At 64.8% G+C, this 15,474-nt stretch overlaps 1 protein-coding gene across 2 annotated transcripts in view; it reads left to right on the top strand.

The window, feature by feature from the left end:
* Positions 1 to 6,542, top strand: part of ACSF3 (acyl-CoA synthetase family member 3) — a 37,388-nt gene extending 30,846 nt beyond the window's left edge. Inside the window, exons 7-10 of one of the 2 annotated variants that reach the window (XM_012737114.3) lie at positions 210 to 336; positions 3,151 to 3,285; positions 3,823 to 3,934; positions 5,512 to 6,542. In XM_012737114.3, the coding sequence (XP_012592568.3) occupies positions 210 to 336; positions 3,151 to 3,285; positions 3,823 to 3,934; positions 5,512 to 5,629 (492 nt within the window). In that variant the 3' untranslated portion in view covers positions 5,630 to 6,542. The remainder of the gene's footprint in view (positions 1 to 209; positions 337 to 3,150; positions 3,286 to 3,822; positions 3,935 to 5,511) is intronic. The other variant, XR_012913725.1, reaches the window with a different exon arrangement.
* The last annotated feature ends 8,932 nt before the right edge of the window (positions 6,543 to 15,474 follow it).

Below are 15,474 nucleotides of genomic sequence, written 5' to 3' on the forward strand. Positions count from 1 at the left end.
GGGGGACGCTGAGCCCTGGAGTGACTGAGCTCTCCCCGGGCAGAGCTGCGTTTCTGAAACCATTTCCACGAAGCACCTGACTTCAGAAAGCGCGTGGCCCTCGTGGGCAGAGAGCAGCCCGCGCGGCCCGTGTGGGTGCACGGGTGCAGGTGGGGACCCTGCCGTGGGCAGGCGTGTGCCCGGCCCCGACGGCACGTTTCTCTCCGCAGGTGACCCCGGGTTTCGAGGAGAAGGAAGGGGAGCTGCTGGTCAGGGGCCCCTCCGTGTTCCGAGAGTACTGGGACAAACCAGAAGAAACTAGAACCGCGTTCACCTCGGACGGCTGGTTCAAAACAGGTAGGACCCAGCTCCGCGGCAGTGGAGGGGGCGGAGCAGTAGGTGACTAGGGCCCCAGGTTAGGTCTGTGCTGGCATCATCGCCCAGCTGCAGGCCGAGGGCAGGGTGGGGAGTCCCGGGCTGGGCGCAGGAGCGGCGAGGGTGTTGCCTGCAAGGTGCGCACTGGTCACTCAGGACAGGCAGGTGCGTGGGGCGTTGCAGGGGGTTGCTGGGCAGACGTGTGAGCCCCCAGAACAGGCCAGTGCCGGAATGCGCATCTGCAGGGCAGGTGCCGGCCTGCCGGGGACCGGGGTGGGGGGCCTGGAGGCCTGGGGGACCTGCTCCTGCTCCTCAGTCTGCGGCCGGGGCGTGGCCAGCGTGAGGCACAGCCGCCCGGGTCCTCCTCTGGTGTCCCACGACGACTACGGCAATCGAACACTTAGTGCTGCCTCCCCCGTAGGTTCTGTTCCTGCCCATCCCTCCCTCCCTCCGCAGCCCCTAGGTGGTCCTGCCCGGGAAACCTGACCTGCTCTGCGGCCCTCTTATTTTTAAATTCAGATAAGAAGCTGCAGATATTTTTCTCTCTGTGAGCTGGGGAGCCCAAGCCCCATGGACCCTGCCGACAGGGCGCGGGCCGGGCCGCCGGGGGCAGCAGCAGAGTGTGGGGCAGCCGCGCTCCTGATGAATATTTCAGCCGTGCGGGGAGCAGCGCGCATTAATTATCGTAAAGAGACGTCTTTAGGAGAAGACGGTTTTGAAATCCAGTTTAATTTCATTGTGGTGTGCGGCAAACAGGAAGGGAGTATGTGTGTTTAATTGGCTCTCGGGGGTAGGGCCGGGAAGCCGCACGCCTTTGTCACAGGCCATTAGCGACATGGGCTGCATAATGAGCGCGCGCAATCAGCTCGCAGCTGCGGGCTCCTGCGGGGAGAGCGTGATATTAAACAGGAATCAGGACGGATTAAGCTTAACCCTTTCCCCGGCCAGCCCCTCCTGCCGCGCGGGTGCTGGCGTGAGCTGCCGGCGGGCACCGAGGGGGCCGACAGCGGGCTGGGTGAGGGGAGGTCGCCCACGGTGATGCCGCCACCTGCTCCCACGCAGCCCCTTTCTGCCACGAGCGCGTGCAGGGCACGCACGGGGCCGCCCTCGAGCCGCTCCTTGCGGGCAGAGTGATGTCTGCAGACTCTGACCTCCCCGGACCTGCTGGGAGCCTGGCGCACCTGCTGCCCAGGGCAGGGGGATGGACGCTTCCAGGGGCCCGGCGTCCTGGGGGCTCAGCTGACCGACCCCGTGGTCCAGGCTCCACCAGGCAGGTGCTGTGGGCAAACGGCGGCCCCTTCTGGGAGTGGGTTTGGGGGCAGCGGGCCAGGAGAGGGGTTGGGGGTCTTAGAAAGCACCAGGGAAGAAGCCACGTGACGTGGCCCCTTAGAGAGCCGCCCCAGACCCCAGGGAACCCTGGGCGCCCACAGAGACGAGGGCAGGAAAGGAAATCTGCGGTCGAGAAGCCACTCGGGGAGCAAGGACACGGCGGCCCGTCCCCAGCCGAGCGTCAGCCCTGCCGTGCCGAGGGCTCACGCACACTGCCAGGCCCAGCCCCATTCTTGGCTGGGCGCACAGCCCTGCCCCCCTGCATGTCGAGGGGCAAGACAGGCCGCCAGGGCCCATTTAGGGCTCCACGCCCAGTGGGCTGGACGTCCCCACAGCCCTGCGGGGCTCACGGCGGTTTCGAGCTCTGCCCCAGGCAGGGCCGCAGGTTTCAGGGATCTTGAAATTCCGTGGGGATTCGCCTCAAGCAGTAGAAAAGCAACTCCCGCCAGGGCCACCCCATGGGCTCTGTGGGGCTGTCACGGTGGCGTCCCCGCAGCCTCCCCCTGTGGTGACAAGGCGGCCACTGAGCCCCAGTCCCGATGTTTGAAGTGGCCGTCACTGCAGTGGCTCCTCGTGCAGGACGCAGGCGCGGTCTCAGGAGGCCCCGCTGGGCTGCCCCGTCCCGCCCGCCAGCACCGAGTCTCGAGGCTATCCCTGCCGCACAGGACACTGGGGCCCTCCGCAGAGGAGGGAGCGGGACATGCTGTCACGGTGGGACCCCAGACCCTCCCACGGCTGGTGCGGCCGTGCCCGCCTTTGTCATCACCAGGGAGTGGCGGCGGCAGTGCCCCCTCCTGCCCTCCGGCCATTCCAGGGAGGGGCCGAGCTCAGGAGAGGGTGCTCCCCGCCAGCCTGCGCGTGTTCCTCCGTGTGGCGCACACGGGAGGGGCACGGCCTTAGACGCCCCCAGGTCTCCCCAAGGTGGATGGGGGGAGGGGGAGCAGGCAGTGCAGGCGGCTGTTAGAGCCACGCCACCCTCGGGAGCCGGGGGCTGAGGGGTCACAGCGGGCGGGGGCGGGGCCGGGACCCAGGAGATGGTGCGGGGGGGGGGGGTTCAGAACCCCCGTGGGAGCCTCCCCCCCCCCAGACGTCACCCGCCGCTGTGCCAGGTCCCCTGCGGCGCCCGTGACTGTCAGTCCGTCAGGCGTCACTGCACGTGGGAACACCCACCCACACCCCCGGGACAGCCCAGGGTTCTCGTCTCTCTGCTGCTGCCAGGAGCCCGGCCCTTCCTGGGTGGGCGCTCACGGCCCCGCAAGGCTCACGGCCCCCCGTGGGTCCCGGTGGGCTCTGGGCCCTGCTGGGAGTGCCGCGGCCGCTGGGGACACACAGACTGAGAGTGGGGGGCATGTGAGCCGAGCAGGGGCCCCACAGGGAGGGCGGGCCCAGGGCCCACCTTGGGACACGTGTGGTGACTGCCAGGGGCTCACGGCTCACCCGTGACCAGACACACGTGGGTTTCCTCAGGGGACACGGCCGTGTTCAAGGACGGCGTGTACTGGATCCGGGGCCGGACCTCCGTGGACATCATCAAGAGCGGGGGCTACAAGGTTAGCGCCCTGGAGGTGGAGCGGCACCTGCTGGGCCACCCCAGCATCACAGGTGAGCGGCCGGCCCCGTCCCCATGCTGAGTCTCGCACCGTCGGGGGCAAGGTGACCCTTTGCTATCTGCCCCGGGGACCCCTGCCCTGGCCACAGCACGCGGGCTCTGCTGGAACCGCGGGAGCGCAGCTGCCACCGCGCCCACGGCCCGGCTCCAGGCCCGGGCAGGAACGCACGTCCCGTCTGCGTGATCCACTGGCGGCGTGGCTAGCGAGCGTGTCCGGGGTGACCCGGCCCCGAACAGAGAGCTGAGTGGCGGGAAGGCTGAGCCCCAGGAATGCCGCCGAGCGGCGCCCCCACCCCTCCCTGCAGGACCCACCAGCCCCACTCGGGCAGCACAGCAGCCTCCCGCGGCCTCCCACCGCAGGGGCCTCCACAACCACGGTTGGACGCCACCCGCTGCTCCCTGCGCAGTCGGTCTGGTGTTGTCCAGCCCGCAGCGGCCACGCGGGTCCCCACTCCCTGCACGGTCTGGTGGTGTCCAGCCCGCAGCGGCCACGAGTGTCCCCACGGCCCATCCTGCTCTTCTGTCCTCAGACGTGGCCGTGATCGGAGTTCCAGATATGACCTGGGGCCAGCGGGTCACGGCGGTGGTGACCCTCCGGGAAGGACACTCGCTGTCCCACAGGGAGCTCAAGGAGTGGGCGAGGTAGGGCGGGCGGGGCGCCCAGGGGGCTGGGGTGGGGCGGGGGCAGGGGCGGGGGCCGTCCTGGTCTGGGCAGCACCCCCTCGGAGCGGACGTGAGGGACTGGGAAGGGTCGGCCGTGCAAACCCCAGAGGACACAGCCTCTGCCCCCACGCAGCGCAGATCTGGACGCCCAGTCTCACGGCGGCGCGCACGGGGCCTCCCGCCCCAGCGTCGGGTCAGAGCGACCCTCCGAGGAGCAGACGCTCCTGTTCCGGGTCCTCTGAGGCTGCAGGGAAGCTCCGTCCTGGTGCAGGGACAGACCCCCTCGGTGCCAGAGCCGCTGCGGTCGGACCACAGCGGAGGCTGAGCCAGGGGCGGCCCTCCCTGCCCCACCCGTGCGCCCCTGCGCCCACACAGCCTCTCCCCTCCTGCCCTCGGTGGGACCCCCAGCGCCGTCCCCACCTCTGTCCTGGCTCCTCCTGTCCCAGAGCCCCTGGCGCCCGAGGCCACCGTCCCTCCCGCTCAGCCTGCCGCGCCCCACCTGGGAGACTGTACCCCAAACCCCCCAGGGCCTTCCTCCGCCTGTCCCGGTGGTGCCGGGCCCCACAGCGTCACCTGGAATTTTCTCCTCCCGTTCCCTCCCTGCCTCCCCCCGCCTGCCGCCTCCTCGGCGCTAAGGATATTTTTGGCTCGTCCAACATGATTTTGCAAACAGTAGGAATCCTTGTTTCATCAAGGGCAGCGCAGCTGGGCGATTAAAGATCCCGGGATCTGCAGAATCGCAGTTGGAGCCCTGCGGCCTAACAAAGGCAGGGAGGGTCTCGTTGGCCGGTCGCTGCTTTCCTTAAACAATTACTCTGTCGAAGAGAGGAAAATAGAGACCCGTCCGAGGTCTCTCTGCCTTGGAGCTGCTCCGAGGGTTTGTCACGTTGTGGCCTGTGGGGTCCAGACCCTCGGGGTCACGGAAGGAAGTGGCACGTTCCCCAGGCTTCAAAGCCCCGTCCTCGGGACTCGCCGGGGTCTTTTCTCTTAGCGCCCGCTCACTTTGGCTTTTGGACTCAAGTCCCGAGGTCACCCCAGCTGCCTGCAGGGGGCGCCCCGGCTGTGCCGTGTGGGGGACCACAGGCCGCGAGGGCGTCACTGTGAGGGTGTCACCGCCGCCTGGCTGGTGCCTGCGGGACTTGGAGGTTCGCTCAGGTGTCCGAGTGCCCCGTGTGGATGGAGCGGCTGCCCCCACCTCCCAGCCCCTCCGGAAGCTTCCCTGTGCTCTGGGCTCTGCAGGGCACGGGCCGTGGGTGGTACGGCTCTCTCCAGCTCCAGCTCGGGGGCCTTTCCCTGGCCGTCCAGTGGTTGCTCCCGGCAGGCCCATCCTCAACGTGACCTTGACCAAGGCCTGCACACGCCGTGGTGTCTGCGCCGCACGAGCGTTTGCGGGACTCCAGCCGCCTCCTGCGGCCAGCTGCCCCGAGCTCTGGGGGCAGAGACGCGTGCGGTCGCTCAGCTTGCCTGTCCCTGTTGCTGAAAGCCAGCCCGGGCCCGGGGCTCCTGCCGCGGCAGCATGGCAGTGAGGCTCACTCGGGCCGCGCTTGTCTCCACAGAGGCGTCCTGGCCCCGTACGCCGTGCCCTCCGAGCTCCTGCTGGTGGAGGAGATCCCCCGGAACCAGATGGGCAAGGTCAACAAGCGGGACCTGGCCCGGCAGCTCTACCCTGCCTGACCCACCACAGGGCCGGCAAGGACCCAAGCAGGCACACCCTGGGCACCTGGCGCCTGGGGGCTGGCAGAGGCCCCCAGATCAAGACCTGCCTGTCTGGGCTGGAGTCCCCGGCCCCAGGCCGACTGCCACGTTTCGAGGTGGCCCCGGCCCCCCACAGCCTGTTCGGGCACCTCCCTCCCCCCGGGGGGCCCTGAGGTTGCCAGGCTTTCTCCAGGGCAGGCCCCGAGGGGTCCCAGAGGGGTCACCCAAGAAAAGAAATAAAGACTCCGTGGGCGGAAACACGCGTGTGTCCCGTGCTGTCTGCCCACCCAAGCACACACCCGGCCCCCGGCTGAGAGGCCCCCACAGGCCAGGTCAGAGCAGGCGCAGGTGCCTCGAGGTGGGGCTCCCACTGCCCCCTCCTAGGGCCTGCGGCCTGGGCCAGGCCAGGTCAGTTTGTGGACAAAATGCCGGCTCTGACCCCAGCCTGACCCCTGGGAGGCCCAGCCTGTCGCAGGCCCCAGGAATGGCGCAGGAGCCCCGACGACCGGCTCGTCCCCAAGGCCACAGCTGCAGTGCAGCCCCCCGAGTCTTGGCTGCCCCAAGTTGGTGGCCAGAGTGAAGTCCCCTCCGCCTCCCCCATCGTGGCTTCACCCTGGGGGACGTTCCCTTCTGACGGTGGCAGTCGAGCAACCACCCTTCTCCCGGCGTCCAAGCCCAACACCCAGAAGGCCTGAGCCCTCTCTGCCTCGGTTTCCCTGCTCCCATACCAGACCCCCCCCTCCAAACAGGACGTCACCAGCAAGTCGCTGCCGGGACCCCTGAGGACCCGTCACAGACTCGCCTTCCTGTGAGGGCAGACCCGCCCTGGCCTGGCCTGACGCTGCTGGTCTGCACGGCTGTTTGGACACGTGACAGGACCACTGTCCCCGGGGCTCTCCTGCTCGGGAAAGGACCACCACCCCCCCCCCCCCCCGTCTGCGGGGTGGGGTCTTTGTCTCGTCTCAATAAACTTCTGTCCCCAGCTGGCCGCACTCGGTTCTTTCCAGCGTGAAGCCAAGAACTCACCCGGTGAGTGCGGGCCCCTCCCTGACGCGGACCCCCACCCGTGTCCTTTCCTCCTCGTGTGGGACAGGCCCCAGCCTGGCTGTGGCGCCCCCACCCCAGGCCCCCCCATGCCCTCAGCCCCCCTCGGCCTCTCTGAGGGCGCCCCCTCCCCCGCACTGGGACACGTGGCGTTTGTGTGAGACCGTGTGTCAGTGGGTGTGCAGGTGGGGTGCTCGTGCCCGCCTGCCTCTGCACGCGTGTGCGCAGGTGAGTGGCCCCGCCCCACCCGGGGGCCTCTCCCAGCAGCTGGTGCCACCCTGCCGCCCTCTTGTCGGCAGCTTGCCGGGCGGGCACGTCCCCGTCGGCAGTCTGCCCACACGCGAGCATCGGCCGCTCCGCAGTGGCTACGGGACGTTAGGCCGCAGTCTGGGCCACCTGCCCGCCTGCCCCACGCGAGGTGAGGACCAACACGAGGCGGCGAAGGGCAGCGCGTTTTAATGCACCAGGGACACTCCTAGTAGCTCCGGCTCTAACGGGCAACAGCCATTTCTCAGCCAGAAAAAAGAGGACACCCCACACCAGCCACATGGGCGGCCTACAGCACACACACGCACACAGATGTGCACAGGCACACACGCATGCCTCCATGTGCATACACATGCATGTACATGTGCATGTGGACACATTCACACAGAGACCCATATACACATTCACACAAACATGTATATATATGCACACACAGACATGTATACACATGTACACAGAGACATAAACATGCACACACAGACATGTATACATAGGGTACACTGACACATATGCATTCGAACACACATGCACACATGCACAGACATGTATACACATGTACACACTGACATACATGTGTACACAGACACATACACATGCACATAGGGACACATGTACACAGACACGTATATATACTCATGCATCCACAGAGACATGTATACATATGTGTGCACAGACACGCGCACATGCACACAGACACACGTACACAGAGACACATATACACATGCTCAGAGATATACACATGCACACAGACACACGTGCACACAGACACACATACACATGCACACACAGCCACCCAAGTGTCTGCAGACAACACAGATCTGGTCTCAGAAACCACCTTCCAAGTACCAGCTGCCCCGGGAGCCCCGGCGTCTAGCAGTGGCCCGAGCAGGACGGGGAGCAGGGGGGCCTGGCCACACGCCGGGGTGCAGCAGCCTTGGCTGCAGGGTGGGCAGGGAGGGCTGGGCCTGGGCCCCGCACTTCCCCTCAGCAGGGGGTCCCAGCACCCTGCACAGAAGCCCGCAGAGCCCCCAGCTCGAGCCGTCCTCACCCAGAACACTGACGCCCGGCAACATTCTAAACATTGAGGACAATACCCTGCGTGTTCTCACCAGACTTTATCCAGCTTGAGCCCCCCGGCCTCTTAAAGAAGTAATGCTGGCCAGGCACAGCGGCTCCCACCTGTAATCCCAGCACTCGGGGAGGCCGAGGCAGGAGGACCGCTTGAGCCCAGGGGATCAAGACCAGAACTGGGTCTTGATCAGCAGAGCAAGACCGCATCTCTACAAAATTAAAAAGAAAAAACCAATTAGCTGGGCGTAGTGGTGCCTGTAGTCCCAGCTACTGGGCGGCCGAGGCGGGGGGATCGCTTGCAGGCTGCAGTGAGCTGTGATGATGCCACTGCACTCAAGCCCAGGCAACAGAGCGAGACCCTGTCCTAAAAAAAAAAAAGAAGAAGAAGAGTTGGGCGTCAGCGTCCTCAGCCCCACAGGGACGCCCTCCCCTGAGCGCCTCGGTGATCCTGTGGGGTTAGGTCCCCAGTGCTGAGATGCATCATCCTGTGGGGTTCATGTTATTCCGTAACTTGCTTTTGTGGCTCCTGCTCCCGTCTGCTGTTTCCTCGGTTGACAGGCGCGCTCTGACTTTGCCTCGAGGAGGCCACGCCAGCCCCTGCCCCACGGTCATGGGCGCTGTGAGCGCAGCTGCTTTTGCACAAGTGGAAGAATTTGTCCAGCAAATAGTCCTGGGAGTGGAATCACTGCGTGAACTAAAATAAAATCTTCAGCCCCCCCCCCCCCAGCTGACTGAATGGACCCCTCTTGGCCACGGGGACCCCAGAAATACCCTGAGTTGCTGCTGTGAGCAGGCTGGGCGCGGCGGCTCACACCTGTAATCCTAGCACCCAGGGAGGCTGAGACGGGTGGATGGCTTGAGGTTCGAGAACAGGAGTTCGAGACCAGCCTGAGCAAGAGTGAGACCCCCGTCTCTACTAAAAAAATTTAGCCAGACATGGTGGCACATGCCTGTAGTCCCAGCTACTCGGGAGGCCGAGGCAGGAGGATCACTTGAGCCCAGGAGTTTGAGGTTGCTGTGAGCGAGGCTGACGCCACGGCACTCTAGCCCTGGCAACAGAGCGAGACTCTGTCTTAAAAAAAAAAAAAGAAGGGAGGTCAGACAGCCTGGTCACGCTGGTCTCCCTTCCTGGAGACGTCCTTTGTGTCAACAACTCGCTAACAGGCTGGGTCTGTCCCGCCAGGCAGAGCTCACCCCACACCTGCGGCCACCACTCACCCTGCAGACCGCCCGAGTTTCTGTGAATATCCCTGCCTGGTCTCTGACTCACGGACTTCCCTGTCTTAACGCATTCCCAGCCCTTAGACAAGGCTGCGTTTCTTTAACCAATTTACAAATCAGAGAACTTTTAAACCCGCCTGTAACCTGTAAGACCTGCTGTGGGATGTCCTGCCCTTTCGGGGCAAAACCACTGTGCCCCTTCCTCGTGCTGACCCGGCCTCTTACGCACGAACGTGTGAAACCCAACTGCAGCCCCGAGACCGCGGCGGCCCCTTCTCTCGGGACCTCTTGCGGCCACGTGCTCCGGGCCACTCACACACATTTGGCTCAGATTGACAGAGTTTGGGGTTTTTTCCACCATCAGCCGGGGCAGAGGCTCAGGTGTGTCCATGTGACTAGAGACAGCCCAGCGCTGTTCAGAGAGGCGCAGAGACACCTTCCTGCTGCCTCTGCCCGGCCTGGTTCTCCTATCTCGATTTATTTTTATTTATTTGTTTTTTGAGACAGAGTCTCACTTTGTTGCCCAGGCTAGAGTGAGTGCCGTGGCATCAGCCTAGCTCACAGCAACCTCAAACTCCTGGGCTCAAGCGATCCTCCTGCCTCAGCCTCCCGAATAGCTGGGACTACAGGCGTGGGCCACCATGCCCGGCTAATTTTTTGTATATATAGTTGGCCAATTGATTTCTTTCTATTTATAGTAGAGACGGGGTCTCGCTCTTGCTCAGGCTGGTTTTGAACTCCTGACCTTGAGCAATCCGCCCGCCTCGGCCTCCCATAGTGCTAGGATGACAGGCGTGAGCCACCGCGCCCGGCCCTCTCATCTCCATTTTAAGAGCAGTTCCATGCTCCTCTCAAAGAACCTCCTTGGAGCTCCTGTTGGGAGTTGATCAAATTTATGGATTAGTTCGGTGAGATCTGGCATCTCTGCAAGTCTTGACCTCCAGGCCTTCGTGGTTTGCACCTTTGCTCTAATAATCACACACGTCTTTTGGGAGGTTTTAGTCCCAGACTCAGCGCTTCTTGGAACCGTGAATGGGGTGTTTTGTTTTCGGGTTGGTTCCTGGGAGGCCGTGGGTTTGTGTGTGGTGTCTCCGTCCCACGCTCCCTGGGGCCGCAGCCCCTCCCCAGGGTCCCCTGGCCCAAGTCCCCCAGCTGGGGAAGGCAGAGGATGCTGTGGCCCGTGGCCTCTGAGGTCCAAGGCCCAGCTGCCCCTAGACGGGTGACTCCAGAGAGCTCGGCCTGCCGGGCCGGTTGGAGAGAGAGCCTCGCGGAGCCAGGGCTGGGGACTGGTGGGAGGGTTTGCTTAGCAGCAACTAAATCAATCGATTCTATGGTGGCGATTGATTTAATCTGAACGGTCATTAATGTGATTTATGCGGCTGCTTGGGATTCTTTGCTCCCAAATTTGTCTCCTGCACGCAGATAAGTCTGAAAGACGGTGGGGGCAGGGGACGGCTGGGGCTGCTGGGCTGCAAGGGGCACAGGAAGGGACCAGACACCCGCAGTGCCACCTGGCCTCTGCCCTGCCCCAGCCCCCAGCCAGGAAGGACCTGCCCTTCCCCACCCACCCCTGCGATAATGACCCTCTGGGCGGGAGCAGGGGCCTAACCTGCGTCTCCCGTGTCTGAGCACCTGCCCCGGAGGCCCAGAAGCCAGGGTGGGGCCAGGGGCTGCGCCGCTGGGAGGGGCTGCTGGGGGTCCCGGCCCACCCCAGCCCTTCTCCTACCCGGAGCTCCCAGCCCCCTGCGCCCCACTCCCTGACAGCGGCAGGCCTCACAGCCCACGCCCTCCCCATGGCACTGCTCAGGGGACACCAGGACGCGGGCAGCAGGGCGCACAGCAGAGAAACAGCCAAGGCCGCGGGCGCCATGCGGGGAGACAGGAGGAAGTCCTCAAATCCGTGTCCCCGAGAAGTTGGGAGAAAGGGTTTCTAAGGACAGTTTGGCGGGCAGAGCGCTGGGGAACCGGGTCTGCTGAGGGCTGGGGACGACCCAGGGGGTCGGGAAGCAGAAATCGAGTCAGGTCCCAGGTCACACGTGGTTCCTTGGCGTGGGCCACTGGTCTGATGGTGTGGGTTGGGCCACGGGGTGCAGGACCTGGAAGACACGTCTCAAAGACCAGCCTGGGGTTCGCCAGCGGGTGCTGAAGACAGCCAGGAATCTTCACAACCATCCACTGCCGACTCCTGAGCAAGGATAGGGCAGGACCGCAAGCTCCCCTCCCCTCGCCTCCCCTCCTCTCCCTCCTCCCCTTCTCTCCCTGCCCTTCCTCTTCCTCCCCTCTCCTTCTGTCACCTGAGTTCGGCTAAGAGGCTGAAGGACAGAGAGCTTGACGTGGGACAGGTGAGCAACTGTGTAGACGCCGGTGGAGGAGCAAATGGACAGACGTCCAGTCGGGGCGGAGGGGCCCCAGCCACTGGGTGTGATTTGCCGGGAGTGGGGAATGGGGATGGGGGACTCTCCAGGATCACAGCTTTGTGGGCTGGGGCAGGATGAGGCCACACGTGTACCCCTGCCTTTCTGGGGCCCCCACCCCCACAACTCACAGGTCGGCCCGGGGCTCAGGAGCTTCCCCGGGGGCAGCCTGGCCTCCCCACGCGGCCTCCCAGGGGCCCGGCTGCCTGGAGTCTCCAGGTGTGGGGGCTGCACCTGCCCAGGCCCCAGCCCTCTCAGTGAGTGTTTACTCGAGTGGATTTTGCTTCAAAACCAAGCCTGGGGGTGCCGTCAATGACGCATAAATTGTTTTAAAGACTGGGCTGTTAGGAGAGAAGTCGGGCGAACTCTGCTCTCCAGCCCCTGTGACCCCATGGCACCCTCCCATCCATGCTGCCCTCTGACCCTCTGACCCTCACCCTGGCTGGGGGCCAGGCTGACTCAGGAGCCCCTGGTGACCCAGCCCACGTGAGTCGGCCTGGGCAGTCGTGGGTGGGGCTGGCCTGTGCTGCCCCTTCTCCTCCGACTTTCCTGGGGGCTGTGAGGGCAGGCAGGCAGCCAAGGGGACGGTCCCCTTGCTGGGCTGCAGAGCTGGGCTGGTCAGGCCAGGCGTGGGGGCCTGTGTCTGCAGGGCGTGTTGGTGGTGGGCGTGGCCAGGCCGGAGAGGGACACAGGAAAAGCACCCCCAGTCCCCCAACGAAGCTCGAATCTCTGTCCTCAAGACCCTGTGGCAAGTGGCCATCTCCCCCACCTGCGCCCACTGGGCGTCCCTGGAGCCACAGTGCCCCCTGCTGGTGCCAGGGGCTGTGACAGGCTGTGACGTCCCTCCAGGCTGAACACCCACCCCGTGCCTGGCGGCCTCACAGGTCGAGTAATAATCTGGAAGACTGGCCCTGGCAGAGCCAGCCACCCCGGGGTCCCCCGGCCACCTCCCTGTAGGGCTCTGTGTGGCTCATGCCAGCCCCCGCTGCTCAAGACTGAGGGTTCTGCAGGCCCAGCCAGCACCCCCAGCCTCTCTCACCTGCTGTCTCGGTTGCTCTCACGCCTGTCCACATATTCCCAACTGGAGAATGACGTCTGCGTGTTTGTGGGGTGTCATGGTCTCCGAACAAACAGCACCCCAAACCTGATGGGGGCCACTCTAACCACCTGCACTGCACTTGTGGCTGCCAGGAGGTGGATGGTGGCCTGGGGTGGGGACAGTGCCCCCTGAGCCCCCAGGCCCCCCACCCTGTGCAGGCCACGGGGGGCCAGGCCAGGGCTCAGGTGCCACAGGTGTGGGTGGTGTCCACCCACCAGTGCTTCCATACTCTGCTCACCCCTCTCGAACCCCACTGGAGGTACCCCCCCCACCCCGTTCTGCTGTTAGGAAGGTCAGGGCTGGCAGCTGTGGGCGGGGCCTGGGGCACCGAGTGGGTGAGCATCTGCCGGGCCCAGCCCCCCATCCCGCCCGCCAGGCCAGGCCAGGACAGAGTGTGGGAAGGGCTTTCCGGGCTCCTGGCCAGGCCACCTGTGTCTGCCAAGTGAGCTCAGCCCTTGCCTGTGAGATGGGGCCCCAGGCCTCAGGGTCCTTGGGGGCAGGTGGAGCAGGCACGTGCAGGTGGGGCCGGCGCCGGGACTGCTGTGAGCCTGGACTGTGATGAGCTATGGTGAGCACCCGCCCACCCGGCACCTCTCTGATGACCACGGGCACCCAGGTGCACGTCCCAAAAGAGCACAGCCCCCCAGGCCAGTGCCTCGTGTCATCAGGGTCACTCCTTCACTGTCCGGCACTCCCTGGGCACCCCCCCATCCATGGCCTACCCTCTTGCCCCTCCCCCACACCGCCTGCACCTGCGGGAGCTGCGCACCTGGCCCGGCCCCTGCCTCCTGGCAGGGCCCTGGACTCCTCCAGGTGGCTGTGCTCAGCACACCTGCCAACCCTGGTGTCCTGCTGGAGAGGACAGAGGACTGCACGCCCGACCCTTAGTGGTTAGGGTGTGTGTGTATTTGTGCATAAATTCTCCATAAACCTGCATGATTTTGTATCTAATCATTATTGTGTCACTATATGATGACCATATTGTTCTAAAGCAGGAGGCATCACTCTGCTGAAAGCCATCAGTGCCCCCCCCATTTTATCATGAGAAAGTTAAAAATGCCCCAGGACCCATGCTGGTCCCTGGCCACGCTGGACCTCCCGCCCTCCGGAGCCTGTGGGTGCAGAGCAGGCGGGACCTCAAGTACATCAGGGCTGCAGGGTTGCTGAGGGTCCTGGGCCTGCGCCTTGTCCCGCAAGTCCCCATCTGCTGGGGAGAGGAAACAGGGTGGAGCAGTGGGGTGGGAGAGGGTGTGAGCAAGGAGGTGACCGCCCAGCATGGCCAAGGTTGCAGAGTTGGGAAAAAGGAAGGGAGGCCCAAAGTGGGGTGACTTCCAGAGGTTTGGGGTACAGGAGGGTCAGATGTCCCCCAAGTCAGCTGGGAAAGAGGGGGCTCTTCTGGAGGTGGTGGTCCTGCAGCCCAAAGTGGACCCTCACCCGACTGACCTCCAGACTCATGGAGCCCAGCTGCTGCCTGCCCCCTCCTTTGACACAAGAGGAAACTGAGGCCAGAGGTAGGACTGGCCCCAGGGCTTCCCATCTGCCCTGGGCACCTTGTGGGGCAGGGTCCCTCACTGGAAGGCTGGCGGTCCAGCTGGGACCACCCCTCCCCCAGAGCCTGAGCACTTGGGGCCCACCTAGGGCCCTGCCAGCTTATCCTGGGACCCCCACAGCCCTGAAGGAAGGGTTTCTCTCCCTCCCCAGGTGGGTGGGAGGCAGATGGTGAAAAGCCAGGTAGAGGCAGAGTGGAAAATGGGGGGAGGGGTCCCAAGGGTAGTTTCCCCCAAGCCTCTTTCTGGGCAGGGGCCACTCCCTTCCACCCAGCCCTAATCCCTACACTAGCACCTCGAGGCAGAAGCCCAAAAGTATTCAGAGGGCTTCTGCACCCCCAATTTTGGGGTCCCTAGCCTCAGAGGAAGGAGGGTGGTCCCCAAAGGGCTACTCCATTAGCCCTGGGGGCCTCCAAGCCTGGAGGTGGAGGGGCCCCCTGCCCTCCGGCATCTTGGAGCCACCAGTGCCAGGGACAGTCCTGGCCCAGAGCCTCCCCTGGGCAGCCTGGCCCTGTCCAAGCTGGCCAAGGGCACAGATGGCCCCGCACCTGCACAGCCACCCCCAGTCTGGAGAGAGGAGCAGAGCCTGAGCCTGCCACTGCTCCCACCCCCCACACCACCTGCTCCAAAGCAAGCAGCACATGGGTCCACGGAGCCCTTCCCCCACCCCACCCTCGCTCCAGGGCTCTCCTCCCATGCACTGGCCCTGCGGGAGCGGGTGTTGCACACACGTTTAGACACACACATATGCGTGCTCACACATGCGCACGTGCATACATGCACACACGTGCACACACGCACTCCCAGCATAGGAGTTGAGGAATGCAGGTACGCAAATCACTGCCACACCCACCAGGAGGCCAGAGGAGGCGGGAGGGCGCTGGCTGCGGCGGGGAGGGGCTCCGAGAGCAGGGGGGGCCTGAATTGGGCACCCAGGGGTGAGTCCAGCCCGTAGGCGACTGTGCAGAGGAGGCTGTTCCAGGCAGTGGGCCTCAGGGGACACGTCAGAGGAGGCGAGTGGACGGGGGAATTTGGGGAGCACTGGGAGTCGTGAGGGAGGGCAGGAGGTGGCTGGAGTGGGGACACTGACGGGGGGCGGGAGGGTGAACGACATGGAGGTGTCCAGTGGCCTCAGCTGAGACACCAGCTTGGGAGTCCCCA

This window comes from Microcebus murinus, chromosome 20 (genome assembly GCF_040939455.1).
Source record: "Microcebus murinus isolate Inina chromosome 20, M.murinus_Inina_mat1.0, whole genome shotgun sequence".
Classification (NCBI taxonomy): Eukaryota; Metazoa; Chordata; class Mammalia; order Primates; family Cheirogaleidae; genus Microcebus; species Microcebus murinus.